This window comes from Fundulus heteroclitus, chromosome 1 (assembly GCF_011125445.2).
Source record: "Fundulus heteroclitus isolate FHET01 chromosome 1, MU-UCD_Fhet_4.1, whole genome shotgun sequence".
Taxonomy (NCBI): domain Eukaryota; kingdom Metazoa; phylum Chordata; class Actinopteri; order Cyprinodontiformes; family Fundulidae; genus Fundulus; species Fundulus heteroclitus.
In genome coordinates, this window is record NC_046361.1 from 36,555,062 (window position 1) to 36,575,656 (window position 20,595).

The 20,595-nt window shown below is 38.4% G+C and overlaps 2 protein-coding genes across 2 annotated transcripts in view; one reads left to right on the forward strand and one right to left on the reverse strand.

Moving 5' to 3' along the window:
- Positions 1-2,716: 2,716 nt before the first annotated feature.
- Positions 2,717-7,596, forward strand: fitm2 (fat storage inducing transmembrane protein 2). Its single transcript, XM_036142072.1, has 2 exons — positions 2,717-2,933; positions 5,077-7,596. The coding sequence occupies exons 1-2, from the start codon at positions 2,761-2,763 to the stop codon at positions 5,681-5,683; spliced, it is 780 nt and encodes a 259-aa protein (XP_035997965.1). The 5' UTR covers positions 2,717-2,760; the 3' UTR covers positions 5,684-7,596.
- A 2,702-nt stretch (positions 7,597-10,298) lies between these two features.
- The window catches only part of gdap1l1 (ganglioside induced differentiation associated protein 1-like 1), a 33,667-nt gene continuing 23,370 nt past the window's right edge, over positions 10,299-20,595 (reverse strand). Inside the window, exon 6 of the mRNA XM_036142078.1 lies at positions 10,299-11,269. Coding sequence (XP_035997971.1) covers positions 10,926-11,269 — 344 coding nt within the window. The 3' untranslated portion in view covers positions 10,299-10,925. The remainder of the gene's footprint in view (positions 11,270-20,595) is intronic.

Sequence of the window (20,595 nt, forward strand, 5' to 3'; positions counted from 1 at the left end):
GGAAAAGGCTAACAATAGAAAACAATAGGATCCTTTTAAAGTTTGTGTTAAATACTTAATCTCAGTAAATGTGTTCAGGAGCAGATAGTTTTAGTGCTTCAAGTGAGCTGCTTGAAGCACTCCTGTCTTAGCTTGAAAAAAATCCCACCTAGGCATCTGAGCTTCAGAGTGATTCAGAGAGTTGCTGAGAGCGACTTAGACTTATCTTCATTTTGTATGTACAGAGTGCATACAGAACGAAATTTTGTTGCATACAGCTTATGACAGTGTAATCAGATTGCAGGTGGGATAAGATAACATTACAATATAAAGTGCTGCAGTGATCAGAATGTAGCAATGCAGGAGAAAAACTGTGTGCAAAAAACATTTTGCAGAAGAAAAGGCCTTTATATGAAAAAGTTCGGTGCAGTGCAAAATAATACGTGCAAAAATGGAGTAGACATTGAATTGTTTACCATTTAAATGAAAGTTTGGCAATGTTGGTAGTGCTAAATAATGATGCAAATGTGGTGCAGAGTCCAGATTATAGTTCAACAGTCTGATGGCAGCAGGGAAAAAGCTGTTGCAGAACCTGGTGGACCTGCAGCAGATAATGCGGACCTTCTTCCCAGAGGGCAGCAGGGAGAACAGTTCATAGTGAGGTTATGAGGGGTCCCTGATGATGTTACAGGCTTGGGACACACAGTGCTGAGATGAAATGTCCTTGATGGAAGGAAGAGGAGCCCAGATGATCCTCTCTGCTGTCCTCACCACTCTCTTCACGTTCTTCCAGTCGGAGGCGCTGCAGCCTCCACATCACACAGACAGCTGGTCAGAATGCTCTCTATGGTGCTTCTGTAGAAGGTTGTGAGGATGGACAGGGGCAGGTGGGCTCTCCTCATCCTCCGCAGGAAGTACAAGCACTTCTGAGTAAAGAAAAGAAAGAAACTTTTATCTTGGTGAGGACGTCTGGTTGACCTCATTGCCAGGTGTGACGTTTTCTAAAAGCTGTGATTGGCTGATAGTATAAGGAAAAAAAACAACAACACAAATGCACGGGACGTTCTAAAACGCTTAACGTGAAAAAGCTTAACGTGGCTTAAGGTAGGAAAACAACGAGGAATCATCACCAAATTTCGCATGGCCATATCTTGTCATGAAGACTTAAGCCTGTCAAAAAAAATAAACCAAAATCCAACGATTATAGAAGACATCTCACATTAACGTTTTCTTCTTCATTGGCGCCTATGGCGAGAAAAAGGCTTAACGTGGTTTAATGTACCTAATCAACGATCAATGATCACCAGATTTCTCTTTCATATTGCTCCTAATAAGCACATAAAACTGTCAAAATGTCAAACCCAAAGTCCAATTATTATGGACGTTATCTAACATTAAGCGTTTCTGCCTCATTGAGGCAAAGGAAAAAGCTTAACGCAATTCAATGCAACTAAACAACGCTCAGTGATCACCAAATTTCTCTCATATATTGCTCCTCATAAGTACATGAGACTATCAAAAAATCAAAACCAAAGTCCAATTATTATGGACGTTATATGACATTAAGTATTTAATAGAGGCTGGCTATATGAAAAAACTTAACGTGGTTTAATGTACCTAAACAACGTTCGGTGATCACCAAATTTCTCTCTCATATTGCTCTTCATAAGCACATAAAACTATAAAAATATCGAACACAATATGAAGAGAAATTTGGTGATCATTGATCGTTGATTAGGTACATTAAACTACGTTAGGTTTTTTCACGTTAAGCGTTTTTCACGTTAAGCGTTTTAGAATGTCCCCAAATGCACTCATAGTAATCAAAGCAGAGAAATGGCAGATTAGACTGCATTAAGAAATGTGTGGCAGGGAGCGTGAAGACTGGTTGGGTAAAGCTGTAGGCTGTTATAGGGCTAGCCGAAACATTGCAGTAAGGAGGCAGTTCCGGGGTCCTAGGCACACACCTCTGAGCTTTATTTATTGACTGTAGTGCGCATTGGCCGTATATAATACACGTCGCTGTGAAGCCACCAGCTGCCATATTGGTACTCCCTATTTTCCTCCAGTAAGTAGGGAATGTGTGCGCTACAACATCGATTTGTTATCTTGGACCATAACAAATCCCTTTGATTTGTTATGGTCCAAGATATATATATATATATATATATATATATATATATATATATATATATATATATATATATATATATATATATATATATATAATGTGTATATGTGTGTGTGTATATATATATAATGTGTATGTGTGTGTGTGTGTGTGTGTGTGTGTGTGTGTGTGTGTGTGTGTGTGTGTGTGTGTGTGTGTGTGTGTGTGTGTGTGTGTGTGTGTGTGTGTGTGTGTAAAATTATTCCCCAATGTCTATAGCTCTGATGCCCTTTTGTGATGCAATTTTGTGAGTCACAAAAATCTGTAGACATGTAGACCTGTATATCTGTATCTAATATTAGAAAAATCACATTCTAATATAAACAATATATTTTAATCTTACTTGTGAAACGTTATCCATCGAGCCCTGACGTCAATAGTCCGTCGATTTAAACAAGAATACGCCGCACAGTGCTGAGGTATCATTAGTGTGTTCAGCTTGAATTAGCAGGTTAGGGTAGCAGGTCGACCGCCCCAAGATGGCGGCCGTAATTCCTGCGCCGCAACAGTTAATGCGGGATCTACTCTTATATGTCTATGGTCGTGAGAGCCGATGACGTCGGAGACACTTCCGCCCCACGCTCAAGTCAGATCAGATCAGCGGCGTCAACATGGCGACCATGGATGTCATTGTAGAGCGGTTGGTGTCTGTGTGGAGGATACCTTCGGTCAGACAGAACTTCCCCTGGTTGTTTTTGCTCATTTCCTTTGTTGGGTCCTTTCTCAAACACCAGGAGCTCGTCCCGCAGTCCTATTTCAGCAGCAGCAAGAACTTGGTCAACGTGTAAGTTCGGTCCAAAGTTTTCTGTGAACGTCTCCAGCCGTGTGAGAGTGGCCATGTTCGGCCGTTTAAAACTCCTCACCTGCTGATGATAAAGATGTTTAAACTGACTCCTTTCTGGTGGATGGATGGTAGTCAGCGGAACACTTCCGGGTCTATGCACGTTTTAGAATGGTTCGTCATGAGAAAGAGGCGTTAATAATGATAAAAAAAAGTAACTTTTAATATTTATGCTAGGAGTTTTGATTTGGATTGTTTCTTCTATCTTTATTATCAGTTAGTGCAGCACTTGAAATCCTAAATTATCCTAAATAGCCTTGAAAAGCCGTATATTTTCCTGTTAGTAGTTCCCAGAGTCTAGAAATAAAAGCGTAGCAAAACGTCTGCATGTCAAAACTGGCATTGTAATTTTTTATATGCTTATAAGTCATAGATAAATCATAGGCTGTCATGTTCTGTTTTACAAAAGAGGACATTGTAATTAATGTTATTTTTTTATTTACTGCTGAGAAATCATAGAACTTCATCATAGAAAATTGGCTGTCATGTTCTGTTTTACAAAAGAGGACATTGTAATTATTGTTATTTTTTTATTTACTGCTGAGAAATCATAAAACTTCATCATAGAACGTCATCTTTTAGTCCATCTAAATCAGTTTTGGTGTGAAAAAAATATGCATATCAAAAACGTCTTGGTCTTATGATGTGAAAATATAGCAGGAAAAAAAAATAAAAATGCTGAATCTAGGAAATTATTTCTCAGATCTTTAAAATGTTTTGGCCAAAATTATGAAGAACCACAAATGGTTCCTGGTCTCCAGGTTGCAGACCCACTGGCATCGTCCAGTAATTTAAGTTGCAGGAATGATGCTGTTCCTGTTCTTCTATGCGACCTTTTGACAGCCTTACAACAGCAGATGTGGAAATATTTAGTGCCTTACAGCTGACTTCTCTATTTCTCCCCATGGCAGGAGTGATTTAAGCCGCTACTTGGGGCCCCCAAACCATCAAGGGGCTCCTGTAAATGCTTGGATTTTTTTTTTTTAAAGGACCCTAGATCTTAATGTTTGAGATCTTTTTATTGAAAATGAGAATAAAGAATAGATAAAATACTTGAAATGGTTTGAAAGTGAAATGTAGGATTTAAAGGACTTTACACTTTTAAAAATGTAACCTGCTAAAGAACTTTTTGATGGTGTTAACATGACTATAATCTAATGCTACCAGTTTAATATTTTCTTTGTGTTTGAGCTTTGGTTTGCTCAATAAAACATCTCAACAATTAATAACCAATTAACCATGATAGCTTTTAAACTCAGCCAGGTAAGCCTGGCCCCCTCTGACAGATGCTAATCTTACTTGTCAGTTTTTGGTTGCTCACTAAATAAACATGAATATTTTAGCACAAAGTTTGCCTTAAAGTTACATTTAACAAGCATAATCCCCTTCGGTGACTCAGCAGACAGCTGGTTCCTCTCCTTGGTCCCCTGGCTCTGCATGAGAGAGAAAACCCTCATCACCTGCATTGTCTGAGGGAAATGCAAAGACAAACTGTGCAATATTCAGTGATCTACTTTTAATCTTCTCAAAATATTTGTTCCAATTAACCCTTATTAAAGAATTACATTAATATACAATTGCATAGACACATTTTTTAAGGCTCATCGCATATAAAATGTTCCTTATTCATCACATTTCCATCTTCCACATGTCTGTTTAAATTCCTAAAACAGATTGAAAGTCAGTGTTTTATTGGAGCAGCAGCTCATACAGAAATATTGTTGTATAGGTAAGGAGTTTTAGGTGTTTAGAAACACTTAAAAGCAAAACAGAAACTTGTTGCCTATTAAATCTTTTTATCATGAAGTTATTTGGTGGATTAGTCAGTGAAAAAATTATAAACGTTATACCCGTCTGTCCTTCTGCAGAACAAACTTGTTTTCAGTCTAAAGGGTGGAAACATTTCCAGAGCCAGCTGTAGTCTGAGGTCTTGTTCTCTTTTGGAAAGACGCGCAACTTTATTGGCTAAAACATTTTTAAAGCACATGTACTCTAAACACAATTTCTTTAGATCTCTGTTCGCTTATTTAATTACAATAATTGCTTGAAGTAGGAATGTCTAATTTCACTCGTTTGTATTTGTCAGGTATTTTGTCAAGCTGTCGTGGGGATGGACGCTGCTGCTGCTCACACCTTTCGTCCTCATCTCCAGCTCCTTCAGCAGTAGTGCCTCCTACCTCGTCCGACGCCTCTCGTCTTTGGTGGTGGCAACATTCGTCTGGTACGTCTGCACCGGGGCCTTCCTCCACATCGAGGACATATGGGGCACCTGCTCAGAAAGCAGAACTTCTCTCGTTGCGACCAAGGGGTTCACCTCCAAAGCCACCTGCCGGCAGGCCGGCTTCCACTGGCAGGGGTTCGACATCTCGGGACACTCGTTCATCCTCACCTACTCCTCCCTCCTCATCATGGAGGAGACGTCCCCGATGGCCTTCCTGAGGACAGCCGGCCTGCCTGCGCTGTACAGGACGGCCCTCAACCTGCTGTACGTGGCCTTGAACCTGATCGTGATGACGTGGGTGTGGATGTTTTTCTGCACTTCTGTTTACTTCCACGACCCGATGGACAAGATTCTGGGCACCGGGTGTGGCCTGTTGGGGTGGTACTTGACATATAGGTGCTGGTATCTGAGGCGTTTCTCACCGGGGCTTCCCCTGCAGCCGCAACTCAAAGAGCAGAAGCAACACGCCTAACCCCCTCCCCCCAGGCCCCCCCATCCCAGCCATCTTTGAAACAGCACTCTGTAGATTATGTTGTTTTCATCTGGGTCCAAGCTGGACATGAAACTTGAAGATCCTGACAGCAAAGTCACTTCGTCTCAGACTCTTTATGGGTTTTTCAGCTGCTAATGTTAAAATGACTTGATATTAAAAACCAGACTGCTCTGCTGTCCAGAAGGGTGTACTCCTAACAGCTGAACAGGGTAGTGAGTATTAATGGCTAATTAGTGTAAGATTCTGCAGAACTATCCCTTTTATTGATTTTTTAACCAAAAAAAGTTGATTTTTGTTAGATTTAAAAAAAAAAACAGATGTGTGTAGCGTCTCAGGCTACGAGTAAAGGTGCAAGTTTAAGGAAGGATGCTTCGCTCTGTCAGAGAAGTCTGCATGCATTCACTTACTGGATGAGTTTTAAATTCACAATTACTTTAAAAAATGTGTGAGGTGTCAAAAAAGAAAATATTTGAGGAGCCTACTTTATTGTCTAAAGAGAAAACAAAGTAAATTGAAAAAAATTCCACTTAAAACACAAGGAGAACTCAGCTGGCTTTGTAGTACACTCATAATAGTGGATCTGCCTCACAACGCTTCTCTCATCACAGAGTATTTTTAGTTTATTAAACGAGTGCGAACCCCTGAGGTCGTTAACTCCACGTGTAAATCACTGATGCTGCAAATGTTTAGCAATGTTGAAAGCTACATTTATAACGAAACATGTAACTCTGTGGTTCCTTCATTCTACACAAAGGACTCCAGTTTGCTGCTTTTTATAAGTTAAAAGATAGAATACTATTGTATAGATGCATGTTTAAAAAAAAAAAAAGCACTTAAAACTGTCCACAGAGCGTGGTTTGAAAAGCAAGAATTTGTTACAGGTGCCTGAAATGACAGATTTTGCCAACTTGCCTCCAAATACCTGCTCTGACGCCGTGCAAAAGTGTGTTTCTTTAAAGTAAGTTATTTATTTTTACAGCACTCACTGTTGTCCTACGTGCCCCATGTATGCAGCACATGTACCGTCAAGTGGTTCCTAGTTTCTCTCCTAAAAAAAATATCTGTGGGTCAGATTTGTGGTCACAAGTATTTGTGAAGGAGAACATTACCAATAAATCTGTGACACATTTTTCTTTGAATTCAAAACCTGGTCTGTTAATGAAGCCAACTAAGCCACATTCAAGTTGTAAGAACCAGAAGTATTGTTGTTGTCAGTGTCCAGACCGTTGGCAGTACAAGCCCACCACGACGGATTACTCTCCGTTTAAAGCATTAAAACACTAATGGAAGATGTTCTGAGAGCATCGCCGCAGATGTCGTTGTGTTTGTGGCAGCCATATTGGATTTTTCAACTTCTCATTACAAATGAGATGCAGGAATGTAGACCCAGAAAAAGATCTACATTTTTATATCAATTTATCACACGTTTTTCATTATATTCAGTGATTGTAGAAAAAAAAATCTGATCTCAATGTTTTTAATTTATATTTTGATAATTTCTTTAGACCATTTCAGGACCCGTAATTTATGTAATTTTTCACAACACCGGCTTTGGAAATCACTGTACTAGTCCATGTTTGTTTCTTCTTGTTTAACGATCTTTGTGTGCATCTGTGTTTAACAGTTTCCTTTATCAACTGTTTTATGATATTTTGTGTTAAATATAAGTTTGAGAAGTTTTACAGATTTTCTTTTGAGAGGAAACCAAGTCTTGACTCACAAAATTGTAAATTAATGGGTCACTGATTGCCTTAGGTTGTTAAGAAAAGAAAACGGGGAACAAAATTCGATGCTTATTTTAGTGTCATTTATCGCGGTAAGTCATGTTTGCAAGTGGGAGGCTTTGTGTTGTGTGTGTTGGGTTAACACAAATAAAAACCAGTTTCTGTTGATTCCATTTTCCATTATTTATTTGTCATTGATGGCAACTGAATAAATTAAGGCTTATGAACAAGCGTTGTAAAAAGCACCATAAATAAATGCATATTAACACATTGAAATATATATATAAAAAAATACAAATGAAAATATAATGGTGAAGTATAACGGCCACAAATCACAGCTAGAATTTCTTAGCTTAGTGTAGTCCAGGAGGGTGCAGACACTAAGCCTCAGGAACCGTAACTGCAAACAGGGAGAACCAGTGGATCTGTGACGTGTGCTTGCTATGACGACAACTGGTCAAGTGCTCACAACGATTGGCTGGTTTTGACTTTTCACAATGTGTCTCCGTCCTCAGCATCATCTCCCATTGTTCAGTCACTCAAAAAAATCTGAGCATTTAAAACTTTAAATGACAAAGGAATAAGCAGGCAGTTTGGATCAGTAAGTGTACCATAGTTTTTAACACATTTGCCACTCAATTCCAACTTGGAAAGCTCTTTTTGTAGGTCTGCCATGCCATTTATATCATTTCTAAAATACAAATCGAAATGCTCTGGTTCACCACTAACCTGACTGAGAATGTATGCAGACATACTGAACTGCAGCTTAAAAGGAACTTCAAGTTACATTTATGTCCCTAAAAAGCGCAGCCCATTACTCCGAATGTATGAAAACATAAAACACTACACAGCTTGGGAGTACACACATGTAGAAGTATGGCTAGATTAAGAAAAAAAAAGAGGAAATCATAAATGACAAGTACAAAAAGTGGCATAGCTTGCAAAGAGGGAAACAATCCACATACAAGTCCGCTTTATCGCTTACCTCCTTCTAATCTCGGTGTATTGGCATAGAAAGGACACTAGTGTGTATACTAGGAACAAATCTATGTGGAAAAACATTGCATCCGGCAAAAGGAGATGGTGCCAAACAGCAGTTCCACAGGATTTTACTGGCCGGATATTGCTGAGGACGACCACCAGGAAGCCGAACAGTGCAGGTGCTTCAAAGGTTACAGTTAGCAAATTCTACCTCCTGTCATCACAAGGTGACCACCCCATTCACAGAATGCCTATACAGTAAACGGGACCCATGCAATGAAATATACACCCTAAACCTAACCAAACACTTTGTGACACAGATGCAGAACTCATCATTTTAATACGTTCAACAGCTAAGTGTAACGTTTAAAACACCCAAAGGTTTGTGATGATGGACCGATGTGTGCGGTGTGGTCTGTGCAGTTGTAAAAAAAAAAAGCCAATTTAATGATGTATCTGTGTAATCGTGTGTTAACATTAGAATAAATAATTGCTTTGATATTTTTGCAAAGATCACATTTCTGTGGGTTAGAGGAGAGTACAGCTGTTCTCGCTACAAGGCTCGGTAGGACGCTACAGTCTTGTTAGCGTGGGATAAAGACTGAAAACAGGATTGGAAATCAGAGAAAGTGTTTGACTGCAGGAAATAATGTGACCTGGTTAAACAGCGCAACAATGTTTGGATAATCAATGACAATCTGCAGTAAAACAGTTTGCAGGTTTTACACAGTAATTTGTACTCGTATGAAGGGAGCAGAAAACACAAGAAAGAAAAAAAACCATGTAAACATTTGTAAACCATACAGACTACCATTAAACTCCTCAGCATGTAGCTGTGGACTTAGCACTCCTATTTTATACAAATGTATAAAACATTTCTTTTTGAGGGTTAAATAAAAAAAAAAAAAACTAGAACTTTTTATCAGATATTGTATATGAGCTAAAGTACAAAACAGGTAACTTTCTCTGTCCAAGTCCTAAAAATACCGGACAAATAAGAATCTTTATAGCTCATTTTGCCTTATCAGACAACCAATAAATTTACTTATAAGAGGGTATTTCAAGAAAATTTAAAGAGATAATAAAATCAGTTTTGGACATTAGTACATCCTCCCTTTTTCTTGGCTTTAGTCTATACTAAGCTAATATTGTCCTATAACTTAATTATAGTGACTTCAACTGATAAAGGTTTTAAACTGGCTTGAGCTTGGAAAATGATTTAGATTGTATTATTTAGTCTTTTTTTTAAATCACCAGGAAATTTTCTTGTTAAATTGGGTTCAATAACTAAATTACCTGACATGAGATATAACAGCTAATATTTGCTAGTGAGGTATACTGAAATTTTTTTTACAGGTGAGGTTAGAGAGGTTCCGTTTGGCATAATATTCGTTGCCAATATAGTGCATCTATGGTAGTTTAGGAGATTTCATAAAAGGAATTACAAGGATTAAGTTTGGTACACGCTGTGGGTTTTTTTTAAACTCTTGTTCCCTTTTCCAGTCTTTATGCTACGCTAACGGTACGCTAACGCTAACTCCAGTTTGCAACAAATACAGTTGCACACAGATAGCCTACGGTTTTTAAAATTGCTGCAATTTGGAATGAATAATTTCTTGTTCTCACATGACTGGATAGCTTGTGTTTTTTTTTTTTTTTTTGTTTTTTTTAAATGGCTATGACATTCTTGTTTTCTAACAAGTCCAATATTTAGTACTGAGATAACGGCTGTGTTAATGCTAACTTTACTTTTCCCTCATAGCTGATTTTGAGTTTGTATCATTAAACAGTATACATAGTGTAACTGCGTTAGTTTGAGATGTTTTAGAAAGGAAATCATAGTGATGTTATTGGTAATTTCTTTATTTGTATTTTTCAGCTAGTTTTTCCCCATTTTAACAGATCTTAAAGCTAGCTTCCGAAAACAAACCTCATCTCTTTACAGTCCTTTCCTGCTTCGTATTTAAAAATCATACTCTTAACAAGAACATTAACAGAAAAAACACATTGTCGTCCTTAACCTTTTAATCTGGCAGTTTCTGGCAGAGCAGCAGTTTTCAGAACATATTTCACATTTTCATATGCAGTGATTTTATCAGATCCTCAGGGAGATGGAGGAGTTAAATCAGTGATGAATTATCATGGCATGCGAAGACTGGGGAACCTCTGTTGATTTTATGTTATATTTGGGTTTCTGATTCCAGTGTGAAAATGACGCATGAATCCAAAAACTACAACTAAAAAAAACCCAAATCATAATAAATAAATCAATAAATGATTACTTGCATGCACAAAAGCTGCAAGTTTCAGAAATTAATGTTAACAAAGGCTTTGACTACCAGAAAATGTGCTGTCAGTAATTTCATACTATGGAATGTTTTCATATTTCTTTGTGTACCCAGGTAATAGTGTTCTCTATATAGATTCATTATATTTTCCTGCAGTCGTAAAACATTACAGAAAAGTTGAAGCATCACACAAATACACAGACATTTAACACAACAAGAGGGCATTCACTACATATATTTCTTTTTTAAATACCAGTAGGCAAAGTAGCCCATCCCACCCAGTGAGCCCATGAGAAATGAGGCCCCGAAGAAAGATGGCGGCTTCTTTTTTACCATTCGGAAGGCGTTGGGTAGGACTGCTGACAGGAGAGTCGTGTGGATGTCGCCCAAGACCTTTCGAAAAGCGTAGCGTTTTTGCACACGCACGAAAAAGGACTGCAGGTTGGGCCGGCTGCCGTCCTCCCAGTATTTCCTAGAAAGTCCCAAGAACTTGAGCCTGTGCAACAAGGCTCCAAGGCAGATATCAGCTAGTGTAAATTCAGGTCCACAAAGCCACAACTCGCACTTTTGACCTGCAAGACAAAGCAGTAGTAAGATCAAAAGAACAGTTTTCTGTTGTGGATTTATTTTTCTTCTAAAGTTATTGACTGGAAATACCTTGATACTCTAGTTTTCTTTTCTCAAGTTCAGCCTCCACTTGATCCAGAACCATGGCTAATTCCCCCAGGATTTTCTTCAAGTAGTTCACATTGTCGTGGTCTAAGATTTTTGCCTGGAAATCATTAGGCAAGGGCTTATTAGAGAACACTGGAAATTATAAGCACTTAAAAGAGGTTTAGCATTCTAATCTTAAAGGGCTTCAGTTGTACTCAATTATCATAAAGTTTTATTTAAAACATTTCACACAAACAAATACCTGCTCTTGTAAATACACATGTTCTCTGTGCTTGATTAAATAATGCTGTAGTTGCAGTACTAATTTCCTCAAAATTGAGTACATTTGATTGAGTCAGATTATTACATCAGAGTCAATCCACAAACTCAGATGGAGCATTTTGGGAACGTGAATAATTACATTCACAGCATGATTTCGGAAAACATAGTTTTAAAAAAATCTACTAATAACCCCTCACATCAGGGACTGAATGAGTAAAACTGAATACACATTGTATTTTTAATTTAAATATTACATGTGCTGCCATTATGTTTTATACATCTTTTAATTAATTAATTTATTCTCTGTTTAAAGCTATAGTTGGTAATCCTGTTCATAAACACTTTTTGTTATACTGGGTAAAATGGTCCTTCCATCCTTAAAGTAGTCAATACATTATATATTCAGAAAAAAGGAGGTTAAAAAATGAGATGTCTGTGGGAGCTGCAGGCCTGTATAAACAAACAAACCCAGCCTTGCAGTTTGCCATGCACACTTGTAGTATTTATGTGTCCGGTTAGTTTAGCTGTTAGCTTAGCTGTTAGCTTAGTTGTTAGCTTAACGATTAGCTTTGGTGTTAGCCGTTCACTGTAGCTCCGCTGCTCTCACTGTAGACTTTGAACATGGCTGAGAGCCGCAAGAAGCAAACCACAGCCAAGTTTCTAAGAAGAAGAGGAAGGCCTCAGTGGAAAGAAATAAGACCAGAGTGGATATGGGAGATTTTTTTTCACACAACCCTCCTGAGGAGTGGAACAGCAGGTTTAACATGTGCAGTTGTTCAAAAAGGGACTTGGGGAAACCTCTGGAAATATCGCGGACTACCTTTAAATGCGTGACTGTTGGATTGTGCAAACTGCTTGTCGACTGACCACCATAAGAACGATGTCTCGCTTCTGTATTTGGTGAATATGAAGGAACAGACCATGAACTGAGCTGAACACTGCGCTCAAAGCACTACAAACTCACCATTAGCTTTTTCTGCTTGGACAAGTAGGGTTCTGTCAGCTGAGGCTCTTCATGGTCCAGTTTCATCAGCTCAGTTGCAGCATTAGCCAAGTGTCCTGAAGTTACACACATAAGCACACATTAGGTGTTTTTGCATTATTTTATTGAATATAGGAATATGGGAGAACATACAGCTCGGAAGAAAAATATGTTTGCCCTATTGAATATTTAGCTAAATATTCAGTTTTCTGATTTAATGTACTAATATACTTCTTATTTCTAGAAAAGTCTGGTATATGATTGCATGTAAACAATAAACATTAATCTTTTTTTTAACTCATTTAACAAAAGATGTATAAACATTTTCATTCTGGCTCAGAAAACAGAAAGCTAATCAGCTAAAGTTTCTCTCTTTAGCTGATATTAGCTTAATGTAACCCTAACATTAAGTGTCAATGAGATCAATATTAGGTCTCTGACTCAGCTCAGCCCTTCTCGGTGGATTCACAAATATGTTTTGGGTCATTGTAATGTCCAGTTCGGCTTCAGTTTAAACTTTTTTACACATGGTTCGCATGATCTTAAAGCAACCTCTGATCCACATTAAAACCATTGGTTGCCTGCATGATAATAATCTGGCCAAGTTCTGCTCCAGGAAACCACCTCCATTATTGATATTAATATGTTTTTTTTTTTTTTAAAGGAGTGGGGTGATGGGTGGGTAGCTCTTTTCCCTCAGTCACCACTGGTCCCCGTGTGTTGTTGTTGTTTTTTTGTTTTTTTTGTCCTCAAGATCAAGATAAACTTTTCATCCCAAAGGGACAATTTGTTTTCCAGCCAGCCAGCAGTGAATGGATTCAAGAAAATGTAGGAATACTTAAATAATCACAACCTTCATGGTACAACCAGGATACAAACACAGGTACTCAGTCTCTATTCAGACCTATCAGGTTAAATTATTAACGAGGCTGACACTAACAGAAACACCATAAACATTTCAACCAAGTATGGCTCTTTATTACCCTGTATCTGTGAGCAGATAACAGCAACTATTTTCCTTTAATTACTCCTTAGTTTACTCATGTTTGTCTCTTTTTCTCTGTTGTCGGAGATGTTTTGATTTTGGATTCCCTTTATTTTCCTTTTAAAAGCACAATAACACAGATAAGTCTGTTTTCTGGAAATATTTATTTGTGGACTATAAGATGATTTTTTTTTAAATTTAGATTCCCATATTCTTACGCACAAGACAAACAATTCTTAATTAATTTCATTTTAATTCAATTTTATTTATATAGCGGCAATTCACAACATATCATCTAAAGGCACTTCACAAAGTCAAATTCAATTAGTTACAATCAGTTCAATCAATTTATCTCAGTTAATTTCTTCTCTTCATTAAAATTATGGCCATATCAATGTTAATTATTTTAAAACAGTTTTTGCATTGACTTGACTATTCATTAAGACATAATATGTCTGCTGCTAACTGCCACTGACATCATTAACTGAATGAAAATAAATTGCTTAGAATAAGTTTCTTTATCATGTCCATAATAAGGGATTTTATGCACAACACTAGCTTTACAAAGTATCCTAAACAATGTACAGAGATCCAGGCGGGTTGTAATATGGGCTTTTTATTAGGCTTGCTAATCCAGTCCAGGATATAAATTTATGTGGATCATCTTGTTCTTTGACAGACTAATTTAATTTCTCTCAGTAACTTTTATCCTCTTTCTCCCACCCTCCATCCCTCAGATTCTGCAAGTATTGGATCATTTTGACCCAATTGTCCTATTGGTTCCACTTAAATGTAAGAAATATTCTTATGTACCGTATGTTGTGTCAGTTTGTTTCTAATGCGTTCAAAAGTAGAAATCTTACCATCATTACTGGTTTAAACTACATCACACCACACCTTTGACTTTTACAAACAGTTTCAAAACTCATCTTTAATTTTGGATCAGTCGAGAATATTTTGTGAAGCGATTGATTTTACAGCCATTGCTCTCAACACATATGAACAGATTTTTATCAGTGGTGAGATTCAGCTGCCCGGTTTTAAAGCAGAACTACAAACCATGACTACATCACTACATTATTTAAGTTGATCTTAGTGAGTCTGCTCTTTTTAAGCCTACGTACCTTTGGATTTTCCTGACCCAGCAACTTTTTTTATTTGCTGCACCTCATTTCCTCCTAAATCTGTTTAACTGCAGCTGACCGATAACATCAATTTGTTCCACAAACCTTATTTCTGCCTTGCATAGCTTGAGTTACTGGATCTGAAATGCTCAATCTGATACATTCATACCTGATAATTACTGGTTGTTGCCAATGTTGTTTTCTGGTAACATTTATTGTGATCTTACTGAGGACATAACACCCCCACCCTGTAACAATAACATGGTGGGGGTGGATCTGGACCCTCCCAAATATGAGAAAAAACATTGATAAATCATTAGAGGAACCTATTTAAAAAAAAAAAAAAAACAATCTAATAATGAAAACGGGAAAAAAAAATCCACCCGTCATTGAGGAACAAAAGGATGTGTTTATACAATGCCTCCCTCCAATGTCTGTACAAAGGTTTGATCCATCGCACCAACAGCCAGCTTCCAGAAACAGAGACACAGCGGTGGCATCTGAGGAGCTGAGTCTATAAAGAGACCTGGATCTTCTTGCATGTTCTCTTCAGCCAAACCCATAGATTTTATAGAGGATGCAAGTCTCTGTGCTGTATAGATCACAGAAGACAGATGAGTCTGGTGACCCATGATGATTTGGCCATATGTGTTGGATCACTTAGTGATAGAGAAACCAAAACCCTGTTCTGATGTTTTAAAAAAGCGGGGGATGCTTTGCCCTCTTAGCACATCCCTCAGGGTTTCTGAGATAGAAACAGGCCCACAGCATCACAGGTCCTCCACCATAATTTAACATTGTGCTTCGGATGCTAAAGGATGAGGTAAGGGTGCAGATTAGACATGTTTGTCCATATATTCATGTTCTGGTTCACAACAAACTTTTTTTTTGTTTTTCAGAAAAAAAGCTCAGCTGCAGTTCAAGTCCAACTGTGGTTAACATGAGACTCTTAGCAACTTATCCAATATGTTCTCTAAAAAAAAAAAAAAAAACTGCTGCATGTATAATGAAATTAAACTGCAAACAGGTGGACTTTATCTGACAACTAGTTGACATCTACAGGCAATCGAAGGTTGGTGCTGGATTTCTTTTTAAAGTTACCAGAGTGAAAGGAGCTGAATAAATCTGCACAAAACCACATTATGTTACCTCCACTTCCCAGTGGAGATGACTCCAGTTTTTTTGCATTGGTCGATCAGATAAGAAAAAACGTATAATTAAGTTTGTAGTTGTGAAGAAATTGTAAAAAGTTTAAGGGGAATGAAAACTTTTGCAATATACTGTAGGACAACCAACCTTTTGTGTTTGACTTTGACGTGCCAGTGGTTTGTGGCTGGCTCCCACAAAAATGGGGTATTTTTAGCTCACCAGGTTGAATGGCTCACCGATGGATGCAAGTCCAGCTTTGTTTATCTGCATTTTAATACATATTTACCCCCGTTCCACTTTTATGTCTCCAAACTTTTAGATAAGATTCATTAAAACATTTCCTCCCCACCCAAACAGCACCTGAACTGCAAAATCTTTAAGACTTGTCCTTTCCTCCTGTAAGCGCTCCAGAATCATACATATTAATGCCTGCGCCGTGCAGTGAGCTGACGTCACTTACTACGTATTTCTGCGGTGGCGTACTTTGGGATCATAGAGTCAGTGGTGAGCTCCGGATGGAGGATGCAGCCATGTGTGTAAGCATCCATGGGCAGGCCGTCCAGGAGCTGGCGGTACTGTTGCACACGGTCGTGGAGAGGCGAGTCCGGATCAGGAATCAGCTGAGCCACTGCCTCTGTAGCACGGAGACACAAACATGACAGGAAGATAACATTTCTGAGACACCATGGATCCAACAAACCGTGAAGAAACAGGACAATAAGAAGCACTGCTGCACACTGGAGTTCATTTTCCAAAGCTTCTCAGCGCAGCTGACGTTTCTCTGCCACTGTCTGCAAAACCCCCAAAGTATTTCTGACTCCTAGACAGCGCGTTAACCTGGAAATAGATGACTGCAGTCACTCTCGGTGACAAAGCCAGGCATTTGGACAGAGAAAACAATTCCTTGAGAGCTGCAAGCCTCCAAGACGCTCTAAGCAAAAACTCTTATGGGATTAAATTCAAGAATGTTCCAGCAGGACAGAAGGTAAACAGAAAGATGAGGCAACGTTTTCATTACATTTTCCCAAATTGCATAATCAGGTGTCTGAAATCCTGTAGCTGTACTCCCCTGACAGCGTCGTGTTTAAACACAAACACTAATTAACTATTTGGGGAAATTAAACTATTTACTTTTTTCTTTATCACTCATGACTGTAGATGATTGTAGGAGGCTTATCCCAATGAGCTATTAGCCATGGTGCCTAAAGAAAGTATCTATGAAGTATAAATAATAGAACATTAGGCGTTAATTGGCATATTGTTGTGTGTTTTTTTATATTTAAAAGCACAGCCCTAAAATAAAACAACTTTTATTAACCATAAGACTAGAAAGTAGACATGTTTTATTTATGTACAGTTAAAACCAGATATTTCCTTACATTGCTTCATAAGGGCCGATTTTTCTCTGTCAAATAAAATTAGAATAAATATTTCCTGTTATAGGTCAATAAGAATTACTCAAATTGTTCTTTCTGAAGGCCAGAATAAAGAAAGAGTATTTTTAGACATTGTTTAAAAATGTTTTTGTTACAAAGAGCATGTTTTGGTTTGAAATGTGTGCATGAACCCCAGACAAAAAGCAAAAGGTCTTGTGACGATCCAGGCAGAAGCTATCCACAGTGAAACAAGTTCTGTAGTGATATGAGCTGCAACGCCACTCAGCGAGGAAGCAGCCATTTCTCTGATTTCTGTTTTGGATGCAGTTTTCTGTGACAGAGACTTTAAATTAAACTGTTTGACTGTAATTAGTTTTGGATGTAAATCTGATCTGCTGCTGAGATGTAGCGTTAATGGTCGAACGTTGCTTCTTTGTCTGCAGGCTCACAGCTGGTCACGTTCAGGAGGCGCTTCTCGGACCCAACAGAATTGATTAGACAGCTGCTTTAGGCCGATGGAGAACAACCAAACGGTGGAAACAGAGCTGCACTCTGCTAAGCTCCAGATCGCTGAGTAATCAGTGTCAATAGATGGGAAGATCAGGTCTGCTTCTGCAATGTCATGTAAATATTGGAACAACAGCAAAACCCTGAAAACTGTCAACTGTTTCATAAATAAGATACAAAATAAAGATGAAAGGGGCTAAATATTATAGCTTGTTTTTGTTCATTTGTTACCAATTGGCAAAATACCTTTGCAGCCCTTGTGTTTCAGCAGCAGTACAGTATGTAGATGTCCTGATTTCTGCTGTTTTTTTTCTAATGGATGTGTTTTAGCTTGTAACAATGTACAGGTCTTTGTGCCAGCTGTTGGCTGTTTTTAAGTGCTTTATAAATGAAGATGGCATGGTATGGTAAACAGTGCTGTGAAAACGTACTTCTCCAGTTTTTGTTTGTATGGTTTTTTTTGTCACAAATGAACCAAAGATAATCTGGGGATATGAAAAAAATGGTTACATCCATTAGGGGGCAAAAGCTAAATGAACATTTTCCCTAATATAAAAATAGCTACATTTACATGGACAAAAGTAATCGGAATAAATGGTGGATTGTAAAAAGATTTGTCATGTAAACACGGTTTTCGGAATATTGTGATTAGATTAAGCTCAATCAGAAGGAAATTGTATTCCGAATGAGAGGGATGGTGTCATGGTTCAGTTTTGGTCAGGCCTTTTTTTCCCTGTTGTTTTTCAGTTCCTCCTCCTCTCACTCAGCTCACCCTTCACTCCCTCAGCAATCAGTCACACCTGTTAGGCTAATTAGTCAGAACTCACTCCACCTGCCAGCCTCCCTACATAAGCCTCACTCAGTCTTCTCCTTCCTGCTGGTTTGTCATCAGTCTCCACTCACTTCATGTCTGTCAGCCTGGTTTGCGCTCTGCTCTGTTGCTGGATTCCTGCCACCTCTGTGCTTCAAGTAATGCCTCTGCTAGCTGCTGGATTCCTATCACCTCTGTGCCTAAAGTAAAGCCTCTGCTAGCTGCTGGATTCCTGCCACTTCTGTGCCTCAAGTAAAACCTCTGCTAGCCACTGGACTTTCTGCCACCTCTGTGCTTCAAGTAAGGCCTCTGCTAGCTGCTGGATTTTCTGCCTCCTCGGTGCTTCAAGTAAGGTCTCTGCTAGCTGCTGTGACGAGTGGCAAAGAGTGTTTTACTTTGTTGAATCATGAAATCTGAACTTAAGTGAGCCATTTGAAGCATTCAGTGCTTTAGCTGTTGTTCTGGAAGAGTCGTCAGGTTTAAACAGAATTTCGTTCGATCAGGGCATCACGTGTTGCTTTTTTGAGATCTTTTAACCTGCTTCATGTTGCCACATAGGTTCTATTTGAGTGATTTATTTCTTTTCACACAGTTCTACATTTATAAAAGAAATCAGGGTTTGAAAAATACTTTTTTCATTTTATCAGGTAATTTTTGTCAGATATTAAAATTTGTCAGATTATCAGAAACTTTTCTGGGCTTAAAAAGCTAAAAAATATAACAAATGTGTGCGGAGCAAATGCTTTTCCACAGCACTGTATTTGCAGCATCATTTGTCTCTTCTCTGAGACATCTGCACCTGCCAGGCCATTAAGGACCTGGATGCAGAGAAAAAAACATGCCTGCAAGTTATAAAATCCCAGACTGAATTCTGGCTAAAAGCTTGTCCAGCAAGATGTCTGCTTTACAACATTAACAGGTTTTTTCAACATTATATAGATTAGATAAATACATTCAAGTCTCTGGTTTTGCTTTAACACTGGAGTTGTGCAGGTACTTGATATATTCTTGCAAAGAAACCCAAAAACCCTGAACACAACACAAGAGTCTGAAAGAGGAAGACACCTACGTTGCAGCTTTTTGTTTCAAGTTAAGCAGTAAGCCTGATCATCTGCTGCTGAAATTGACAATTTGAAGCATTGTTGGGACCAGAATCTGTATGGATCAGACCATCTGCGTAACATAATATCTCAGCTGAGGTGCTGCGGGACACTGAACAACAAGGCCTCACAAAGGTTTTTATTTCCCTTTAACTGTTCCATCCACAAACTCCAGTGTGTTTTTGTTGCAATGGTGTCCAGACCTATTGCCAGGTGGGCCAAAGTATTTTTTTCTCTCATTTTAAGAGCTCAGCAATACACTAAATCAAGATTCAAAACTTTTCCGTAGTGAAAAAGTAGTAGATTTTTGCAGAGACAGGATGTCTACATCTCAAGCCTATTTTTGGGGGATTTTATGTGACAGATGAAAAACAAACCACTCACTGTGATGTGGAAGGTAAAGGACAAAATGATTTCCATCCTTTTACAAAGAAAAACCTTAATAGCATGGTGTGCATTTGTATTCAGCTCCCCTGAGTCAATACTTTGTGCAGGACCCCCTTTTGTGGCATTAGAAACTGGGTTTTTTGCCCATTCTTCTTTGAAAAACAGCTCAAGCTGATTTGAACTGAATCCGTCCGGGAGTTTGACAGGGCCATTCTAACATATCTGACCTAAACCATTTTACTGCAGCTTGGGTTGTATGTTTCATATCATTCTAATGCTGAATAACTCTAGTCGTTTTCAGCCTCAACTAGTTTTCCTCTTCATTGATCGATCTGTAAATCAAACTCCCTGCTTCCCTGCCCCTGATGAAGAAAGTCAGGACCACATCACGCTGCTGCCACCATCATTTTTCACTGTAGACAGGATGTAATCATCCTGACCACATCTGTAAACATCTGTGACTTTATATATATATATATATATATATATATAATTTAACTATAACAGTTAAAGTATTCATCATTCACTGACCTCATCTTCA

Excerpts from the sequence above, each read along its gene's own strand:
- fitm2 (XM_036142072.1), top strand. The coding sequence starts at position 2,761 with ATGGCGACCATGGATGTCATTGTAGAGCGGTTGGTGTCTGTGTGGAGG. Across the intron at positions 2,934-5,076 it reads AGCAAGAACTTGGTCAACGT|GTATTTTGTCAAGCTGTCGT; the intron begins GTAAGTTCGGTC and ends TGTATTTGTCAG.